Source organism: Centruroides sculpturatus, unplaced genomic scaffold, assembly GCF_000671375.1.
Source record: "Centruroides sculpturatus isolate CEXI.00-Female unplaced genomic scaffold, Cexi_2.0 scaffold94, whole genome shotgun sequence".
In the NCBI taxonomy this organism is placed as follows: domain Eukaryota; kingdom Metazoa; phylum Arthropoda; class Arachnida; order Scorpiones; family Buthidae; genus Centruroides; species Centruroides sculpturatus.
In genome coordinates this window covers 383,146-394,132 of record NW_019384400.1, presented here as the reverse complement: position 1 = coordinate 394,132, position 10,987 = coordinate 383,146, and the positions used below count along the sequence as shown (strand labels likewise).

At 29.2% G+C, this 10,987-nt stretch overlaps 1 protein-coding gene across 1 annotated transcript in view; it reads right to left on the bottom strand.

Moving 5' to 3' along the window:
• Nucleotides 1–10,987, bottom strand: part of LOC111618622 (transmembrane protein 39A-like) — a 43,246-nt gene that overhangs the window by 15,311 nt on the left and 16,948 nt on the right. The window contains exons 3-4 of the mRNA XM_023360176.1: nt 9,367–9,450; nt 6,883–7,037 (exon numbers count right to left, since the gene is read on the bottom strand). Coding sequence (XP_023215944.1) covers nt 6,883–7,037; nt 9,367–9,450 — 239 coding nt within the window. The remainder of the gene's footprint in view (nt 1–6,882; nt 7,038–9,366; nt 9,451–10,987) is intronic.

The following is a 10,987-nucleotide window of genomic DNA, read 5'->3' as shown; positions in this document are numbered from 1 at the left end:
CGTATCGTATTTATATTGTTTATGTCTAAAAGCTAAAAATATTTACACTATTATTGAAAAATTAATGCAGAATTTGTAAAGGACGATGCTTGAACTTGCATATACTTCTCTGAACAGAATAGCATTAGAATTCTATGCTATTCTGTAGAGCAGAATAGCAGAGCAGAGCACTGCTTCAGCTTCTGTTTGAACATACATAGACTCGCTTATACTTACCTCTAATTATAAAAGAGCGGTTTCATTACACAATAGCATTATTCTTGCTATTACATTGATACTGATAACAAGTGGAAGTTCATAAAATTTACTTAAGTGCGATTTCTTAATTTTTAAAGGTAAGTACATCTATAATAAAGTTGTTGTTTAGTTTGATGAATCGTCTTAATGGTTTGGCCATGTTGGCAATTGAGCATGAAATTGCTGATCAAGTAAATTTAAAAGATGCAATAAAAAGTTTACAGAACTGAAATTAAGAAAAAAAGTTTTTTGTGATTTTAGTAGAGTTGATGTTACCTTGTTTTATTTTCAAAATAATGACATTTTGATTGTTTGTGCAATAATACATTTTTAATAGCATTTAAAAATGTAAAAAATTATATGGTTAACAATTTGTGGCTAGGTACAGACAATAAATAAAAACAAGAACTTATACTGGAATGAATAATATAAATAAAATAAAATAAACCTTTAACTAACCTTTTTTTAATATTGGTTCAACTAACGATGGCCATTTAAAAACGGTTGAAAACTTTTTTATTAAACATTATTTATTGCTGGATAGTTAAAGGTTTATTTTATTTTATTTAGGTACAGACATTTCTTAATTTCTACTGTTCTGTACTGCTTGATTATCAATGTCATGTTATATGTTTCTTTCTAAATATATACTTTTATTAAAATTTAAATAAAATGATTTGATTTTTCTGACTTATTAAACACTAGTTTTATAGTGTATTGATTTTTATTGAAAATAAAAAAATTGCACCTTTATTTAAAAATATAGACTATATATATATTCTTAATGAGCGGCAATTTGTCTTTTTGTCTGGGACGACTTAACCGCTAGAGCGGGCCCTGCTGGTGGGCCACATCTGGTCTTTAGAGAAGACTGTTTAATACTTTATAAAAAATTCTAATTATCCACATCAAATTTTAATTACATAAATTTTTCAACAAGTTATTTAGCCAAAAATGTCATTTGATAGTGAGCAATGCTCCAGATTTTGCAATAATTTACAAAAATTAATAAATTGTTGTAACATTTTTCATCAGTAATAATTGGCTGTATCCTGCCTTTTAAATATTTTATCATAATTGAGTTGCAATTTGAAAAAATTGTAGACCTATAAATTCCCACTGTCATTTGTCTGCCAGTCTGTCCTTCCTTAATCTCAAGAATGGTGTTAGATAGATGAAAGTTGAGATCAGATGTGAAAGCTTAGGCACAGAAAGCCTCAATTAACTATTGGGTTGTTTGGAAAGTAAGTTCATTTTTTTCCGTGGAAAAAAAAACAATATTTTTATAATAAATAAATATTTTATTGAATTACATATCGACCACTTTGATCAAATACCTGTTGTCATCATTTCTGGTAGTAGAATGATTTCACATTCATAAAAGTTTTGATCGTTGCTTACAAAAAACTGATCCAAGTGATTTTTGACATTGTCATTTCAAGTAAATGTCTTACAGTTTAAAAAAATTTGTATAGACCGGAACAAGTACTGATCTGAGTGTGCTGGATCTGGCAAATATGGTTGTTGTGATAGCTGTCCCATCTAAGTTATAACAGTTTCTGACCAGTTACCAAACTTGTGTGAAATTTGACATTATTGTGGTAAAATACAACACCTGTTTTGTTGATCAATTTGGCCGCCTTTTCTGTTTGATGATATTACTCAATTTGTATACTTGATGGCAGTACACTTTCAAATCAATTGTTAAATTGTCTGGTAAAACTGCAAAAAAAAAATTTCCTTAAAATCCCACCAAAGAGAGCATCTCTCTTTAAGAACATGTGAACCCATGTATCAAGCTTTGAAACGAAACCAATTTGTTTCAAGTAATCATAAATGGTTCAATTTGACAAATTTAATCTCTTAGTGATTTCACGTGTTGTTATTCGGCAGTTTGCTTCAATCAGTACCTTTATTTTGTTTTCATTGGTTTCAACTGGCCATCCAGAACATGGTGCATCTTCAATATTGAAATTGCCGGAATGAAATTTTGTAAACCAGTTTTGGCACCGTCTTTCTCTCAACACATCATCTCCATACAGTACCACAATTTTTTCTTGCTTGAACAGCATTTTGATTTTTTGGTAATAAAAAAGCAAAATATGCTGAAAATGCTGTTTTCGATCTTCCATATTTGATGGGACACAAAAAATAAACAATTGCACAAAATCAAACAAAATTTTTTACAAATAAGCCTTAAAATGCTAGCTGTCAAAATATATAACGATAACACGGTTTAGAATAAAAATGGCGGAAAAAATATGACTAATCGTCTAGTGGTAAAAAAAATGAACTTACTTCCCGAACAACCTAATATATATAAACTTCTGGTCTAGACTAGAAGTCACAAATTCAATTCAAATATTCTCTCCTGAATGGAGTTATAGATAATTGGCATGACTGTTGTTATCAGGAAAAGTATGATGTACAGGGCAAGACACTACTAATTTGATATGGAGAACATATATTTTAGATTAAATAAATTAAGAATATGATTAAAAATTGCAGCCCAGCATTGTGACAAAGTCATTTGAATATCATTTTTATATATTATTATTAATTAATCAAGACAGAAAAATAGTTTTTAACACAACAATGCTTGTGAATAACAATTGTACTTTTCTCATATTCATAGAAAATAAATAAATAAACCTTAAATTTCCTTCCTTTGGCTGTAAGCTGTTATCATTTACATGAATGTAACTAAGAAGCCAGATGAAACAATTTACTGTCATAAGGTGGAAATATAAGAATTGTAAAGTTCTGAAGCACTTGACCAATAATTCTGTATGATGATTGCTTTTTTTTTAAATCCTCATCAGCAAATTAATAACAAGAAATGTACTAATTTCATCAGAAGTGGACAGTTGACAGATCTTTTGCCAGATTGTGTGGCATACAATTTAGTTTGAAAGATAATTAGGTCAAGTAATTCTTCTATAAATATCTTCAGAAATACATTGACTGGTGTTGGATTCTCTAAATCTCTAATGTCTGAACTGGGCCTACACACCTTGTAATTCTGTGATAATATTAGGAGTGAATTGTCTTCCCCATGTGGTTGCAAAGGTGCAACTACTGATACCAGAGCTATGTCCACATCAATCACATCTTCAATATCAGATGGCAAACTGAAAGATATTTCCACTTCTAATACTGATGGTTTTGTCACAGGAGAAAATGTAGGGTTATCATCTTCATCAGAATAGTCCACAACAGATTCATCATAAGAAGGTATTTCAGCAAAAGCTGCTCTTACTTGATCATTATTCAAATTATCCATTTTATTAATTTGGAAACCTTCAAAAGGTAAATTAGAAATAACATGAAACTAAAAAGCACTCAATAAAATATTTTCAAGTAGTAATAAACTTCAAACAAAATATGCTACAATACAAATGAAAAAAAATGTAAGGTTTTATTTGATACATGCACAATGATAATAACGTATCACCTAATTTACTCAGCCATTAAGTCTACATAGATAATAAATGTTTAGCTCATCATACACACTGTTTATAGATACTGTAGAGTGGATACTGAAGACAAAATCAGAAAATAAATTCTCACTTTATAATTGAAAAAATAAAACAGCAAAAGGCACACCATAAAATACCACCACACAATGGTGGAAATATATTACAGCAGAAACATAAAAAGTAAGCATGTACCATCTATGGGAAAGAAAAAGAACCAAAACAAGATGTTCAAATATTGGTAGAAGAAATATACCACCATGCAGCTTCCAGGAAAAAAAAAAAAAAAAAAAAATAGAAAAGGTGGTATGCTTCTAAGAGTTAAGAATAAAATCACAATTATAGGAATTCATCTAAACTAAAAAAGAAGTGTTTTATTTAACTTTGATAATTGGTTCTTCAGAATCACAAATCACTTGACAAAACACCAACACAATAGAAAATAGATTTAACTTTTCATCAATGATAATTCAGATTATAAATAATAAGAAAGAATACTATCTAAAACATATTTTTAAAATGGCATACCATTTTTTCCTAGCCATATCAAACAGTAGTGAAACTAGAACCAAAATTAAATCTGAATTAGCATATGCGAACCTACATTCATCCTTGTATCACTGCATATGAAAGTAAACTGAGATAAATGCATATATTAGGGGCAGTCAATTGAAAACGAGACAGATGGGAAAAAAGTAAGCAAACTGTTTATTATTTCAAAAGTAATTGTCATAACTGTTAATACATTTATCCCACTGTAAGACAAGACGATCAATGCTTTCATAGAAAAATGTTTGCAGTTGCCTATGCCATGATTGTATCCAGGCGTGCACCTTTTCATCTGAAGCAAATTGACGGCCAAGAATGTCCTTCCTCAGGGTTCTAAAAATATGGAATTCACATGGGGAGAAATCGGGACTGTATGGATGATGTGTATAGACTATGTAGTCCATAGCGTAGTCAAAACATCTTGGTAACATGTGGGTGGGTATTATCCTGCAACAGAATGATGCTGTCTGTCAACATTCCTAGGTGTTTGGATTTGATGGCACGCTTCAATTTTTGCAAAGTTTCTATGTACCATGTGCATTAATTGTGCATTAATTGTGGCACCGTGTTCCAGAAAGTCAACAAGCAGCAGACTTCCATAGTGATGTTGGACGCACACACGACTCACCGACCTCACTTTGAGCACATCTAACAGACAAATGGCACAGCGGTGAATGTTCACACTGTTCTTTCCTGATTCCCAATAGAGGGCACTTCTATATACACACCTACCTGCATTACCAACTTCCGTGCCACACTTGTTATATAGTCTGTCTCATTTTCATTTGATTGCCCCTAATACATGTGTATAAGTGCATTATGTCTTGTTCAAATTTTTTCCTGTACTGATTTAATTTTTTTTCTTAATTTATTTACAAATTTTAAGCACAGTTTAACAGATTAATAAATAATGAAATGTTAACAAACAAATTGGATTCCTTGTTTGTTTACTAACATTTCTTTATTAATTCATTTACAAAGGTCCCAAGCTCCCTGGACCTCTCTCTAATTATGCTACTGATATCAGAATGAAATTTTAAATATATTAATAGTATCAGTTTTGTTTTGAAGATATTTGTCATTTTCTCTGAGTTATGCTTAGTGGTTCTGTATATATGTTATCAAATTAAATTTAAAAAAAATTTTGTTTTATATACAGTGGTACCTCAGGATACGAAATTAATCCATTCTGAAACTGAGATCATATCATGAAAATGNTTAAAAAAGGAATTTTTTTTTTATTACAATAAATTATTATTTTAACACTGATAAGAATGACTGACAATGGTAGGCTAAAATAACAAAACTCTTAATATAGTTTTCATTTTAATGTTTGTTGTTCTTACTTTTTGTCCAAACGGCACAAGGTATATCAGCTAGTTTAAAATACAGGTATCCCTCATATAACACAGTTTGAGAATTGCTAAAATCAACCACACAACACACTACCAAAATTGCTCTAATGCAATTCAAGCATTGGTGACGTCCCCATACAAAACATCACAATTTTTAAGTGCAAACATGTCATTTGATATTTTGTTTTATTCAAGTAACAATGTGTGTTGTCTCATATTAGCCCATGGATTTTAGAATATTGAAATTTTCAATGTTGTTTCATACTTTTTGCCTAGTTTTCTTTAATGAAAACCGATTGTACAATTTTTTTCTTCCTTGTCCTAGCTTCCTATAAAGCAGATGTCACTGTCATTGATGACAGTGCCCTAAATCAGTGTTTTTCAACTGCCACTCTGCAAAAAAATTTCACCAGGCTACAGAAAAATATTTGATCATACTGAAGCTAGGGTAGTTGATTATGGGTGACATTTAAATAGCAATCTAGAGTTACTGTATATACTTTATTATGTATAGTAACTCTAGATAAACATAAGCTTAATAAATAAGCATAATTCATAGTTGATTATAATTACTTGACCATTAAAATTATAAATAATTTTACCAGTCCACAATGAGAAAAAGGTTGAAAAACACTGCTCTATCTGAACCCAAAACACTGTTGTTGTGTTTTGTTTTATATTAAATTAAAAGTTACTATATAAAAAGATTAAATTTGTAACAATTCCTTAGGCAAATGCAATCCTCTAAAAATGTCAGATTTTAAGAAAAAAGTACAGAAAAATCAAGATGTTGCCAATACTTGAGATTAAGGTCAACAAAAAGCTCAAAAGATTATTTTGCCAAAAAGAAATCATCATCATTTAATGGTGTTTAGCAGTGAAAGAAAAAATTAATATTAATGTGCAATACTTTTGATTATGATTATTAGTTAATTATTGATTGCTTTAATAAACATATTTCTCTTAATTATAGAATAGTATACTTTTGCTAACTCTTGGAACATAACTCTGTTTTGTACTAGACCTTTGTCTCATGTAACACAGGTTCACGTAACACGGCACTTTTTCGAAACTTAACTACAGTGTTTATGAGGGATATCTGTAATTATAATTTGTTCCTAAAGCTTTATGCAGCTTTAGGAACAAATTATAATTTAAATATAAAGCTGCTATATTATAATATAAAGCTGCTATATTTTTTTTACATATAAAATTGTTAACAAAATAAAATTTTTCATTTAGATTAAGATTTAAATAATACTTACGGATAACCTAAACAGAATACACTTAAAGTTCCATGCTGTAGTAATATGTAATAGGAACACCATAAAATAAACGGAATTTCAGTTGAAATGACAAATATCCGACTGATCTGCAAGCCCGTCACTTGAAGCGATGTTGGTAAACATTTGAAACAAAACTGATTTTAAAAAATTATTTAATATTTTTAATGAAATATTTTAATATATTTTAAATTTTGATTAATTATAATACAATTTTTAAAAATTTTTCAAAATTAAGCTCTCTCTCTTAAATCATTTTTAAAGAACATTTTCATAAATTAAATTTAAAATATAAACATATCATTAGTTAAATTTTTAAGTAATTTGCCCTCAGCCGGTGCTATGCATAACCATGGGTGGTTACATCTAAGATTAAATATGTCTGGAAGAGAAGAATCGCTCAGAGGTCTGGATAACATAACTGGCAATGCATCTGCATGGTAATCAAAAGTTTGGGAATCTGCTCCAGGCTAATTCTTTTCATCCAGAATTTTTTAAGTAATTTGCCCTCAGCCGGTGCTATGCATAACCATGGGTGGTTACATCTAAGATTAAATATGTCTGGAAGAGAAGAATTGCTCAGAGGTCTGGATAACATAACTGGCAATGCATCTGCATGGTAATCAAAAGTTTGGGAATCTGCTCCAGGCTAATTCTTTTCATCCAGAATATTCTAAATTATTTATTAAATATTAATTTATTCTAATCATTAAATTTAATAAGAGATGGCACATAACATCTACCTCTAGAAACAAATTACTTAAAAACTGAATTAATAATGTAGCCAAAAATAGCCCAATGCATTACAACAACATTTAGCATTAAATTTAAAACATTTCAATTTTATTATTTCCATATTTTATTTATCCCAAAACACACTTTTTACTCATGGTTACTGCTCCAAAACAGAGATATGTCTTACATTTATAGTCCAAAACAACAATCCAAACATGTGATACAATTAAGCTTCATTTATAGACGTAGTATAGATGTTTTTGGCTGTATTACTCAATACCCATGTTAGTTCAAATTAGCTTTACTAGTAATAAACATTTAATTTAAACTCATTTTTAACATTTAAAATGTTTTCAAGATGACATTATAGACACTTTAATTAGGTGATTATCATAATATCCATGAAAAAGTATGAGTGTCTGGATACTCTTACAGTAACTTGATTTGTAACAGCAGTAGACTGATATCTTACTGCATGGTATTATCCAATGATAAAATGTAGGAATGCAAATACATTCAATATGATAGATTAGTAAAAGTTACTATCTAATATAGTGACTTTTTGAAGTTCATTATCTCCTTTCTTTTAGTGATTGGATCTCTCTCATATAAACTACAGTATTTATTCTAATAAACAGCCTGTCATCTATAACTTTTTTCAACTTGTAACTGTTTATTAGAGAGCTTACTATTAAAGGCAATTATTATTTTTATTCTTTGGAAATTTGATGCAACTACTATTAATGGGAATAAATCTGGTAAGTTTTTCACATTATTATTTGAACAATACAACATTTAACAAACTCACACGTTATTTTGACAGATGATAAGAGTGATAACACTAAATAGAATATGCAATTTTTTTCAGTTTTAAAATATGTTTATCTTCCTTCAATAACAGCATGCTTACTATTAGTGTGTACTGTCTATAACGTTTTTCATCTTATGACCATACTATTTATTAGAATAAATACAGTTAGAACTCATCGTAGACTGCATTTCTTAATAACTAAACACACTCAAGAAAACATTTAAATATGTAGCTGTATTTATTAAATCCTAACGTTTTCAGTCATATTTAATGACCTTTATCAAGAATAAACAGAAAAAGAGAAAAAATCAAATTCTGAGAAAATTTGAAATACCGATACCGGGTATCAGTATTTCAAATTTTCTCAGAATTCGGAGTTCGATTTTTTCTCTTTTTCCGTTTATTCTTGATAAAGGTCATTAAATAAGACTGAAAACGTTAGGATTTCATAAATATGGCTGCATATTTAAAGGTTTTCTTAAGTGTGTTTAGTTATAAATACAGTATGTTCTTTATAAAAATCTGATTTGTTTTTAGATATAAAAATTATTACCATTTTTTCTATATAGTATTTTAAATTATTACAAATAAAACAACATAATAATCCCAGAAAAAATAATACTGTACAAAGTAAGTTTTTGGATGAATATTTTGACAAAAAATTAACTTAAAATTCAATCTCCCAATTTTAAACTGGTTATAACGTAATATATAGTGTATAATTATATTTAAATTTAATGAAATTTCACCTTACAAACAAAATTCTTCATCCACACAGCTTCATTACACTAAAACTTCCAAGTTTTTGTATTGAATTATTAAAACTGAATACAGTAATTACAATTCAGAAAAAGTTTATTTTGTAAAATACCAATAGATTTTTTTTTCTTTAAAAATCAATAAAATAAAAAGAAACTTACCTTTTTAAAAAGACTCAATTGAAGACGCCTCCCAATTAAAATTATACAGAATAAAACTTCATGAGGGTTTATCAAATAAAAATTCTAAAAAACAATAATAATGTATAAATAAATTTTATAAAGAATCAACATAAAATTTTTTATGTAATAAAAATAAACAAGAATATTTAATTAAAACTTAGTCACTGGGATACCATCCAACCTAATTACTTTAAAAATATGAATATAATGCATGAAGTAACTAGCAGAACTAACTGAATACTAGTTCTATTTCTAGTTTTGTCTATCTGGCTATATTTACTATACTACTAATTGATAATCACAAATGTCAATTATCAGTTATATTTTAATATGGTTTTTCATCCAAACGTGGATACATCTGGTCTTTACTTTTTGTTTGTTTAATTAAGTTACGGCAATGCAACACTTGGGCAATCTGCCTAGGGGGAATAACCTTTTTAAGGATAACTGGCTCCTATTCAGGCATTACAGACGTGGAGAAAACCCGGAAAATTCCATGTGGGCAGCCCACTGGTCAGGCACAAATCCATAACCAAACTCCCAGTGTTCAGGGAACAAAACTGCTTGGCCACTGGTGGCAGGGCCCGCTCTAGGGGTGGGCAACCCGGACATTTGTCCGGGGCGCCAAAGTTTAGGGGCACCATTTTGGCTGTAAGCGTGAGAAAAGAATTGGTGTGTTAAATACTCAATTAATAGAAAATTTTACTTATCAATTTTTTCGTTCACTAAAAATTTACAGTGCATATCGTATTTATATTGTTTATGTCTAAAAGCTAAAAATATTTACACTATTATTGAAAAATTAATGCAGAATTTGTAAAGGACGATGCTTGAACTTGCATATACTTCTCTGAACAGAATAGCATTAGAATTCTATGCTATTCTGTAGAGCAGAATAGCAGAGCAGAGCACTGCTTCAGCTTCTGTTTGAACATACATAGACTCGCTTATACTTACCTCTAATTATAAAAGAGCGGTTTCATTACACAATAGCATTATTCTTGCTATTACATTGATACTGATAACAAGTGGAAGTTCATAAAATTTACTTAAGTGCGATTTCTTAATTTTTAAAGGTAAGTACATCTATAATTAAGTTGTTGTTTAGTTTGATGAATCGTCTTAATGGTTTGGCCATGTTGGCAATTGAGCATGAAATTGCTGATCAAGTAAATTTAAAAGATGCAATAAAAAGTTTACAGAACTGAAATTAAGAAAAAAAGTTTTTTGTGATTTTAGTGGAGTTGATGTTACCTTGTTTTATTTTCAAAATAATGACATTTTGATTGTTTGTGCAATAATACATTTTTAATAGCATTTAAAAATGTAAAAAATTATATGGTTAACAATTTGTGGCTAGGTACAGACAATAAATAAAAACAAGAACTTATACTGGAATGAATAATATAAATAAAATAAAATAAACCTTTAACTATCCAGCAATAAATAATGTTTAATAAAAACGTTTTCAACCGTTTTTAAACGGCCATCTTCAGTTGAACCAATATTAAAAAAGAACACTAAAAAAAGAACGCATGAAATACAAATTAAACAGAAACCGAAATGCGCATGCGTACTTCATCGGACTTGCGTCAGATAA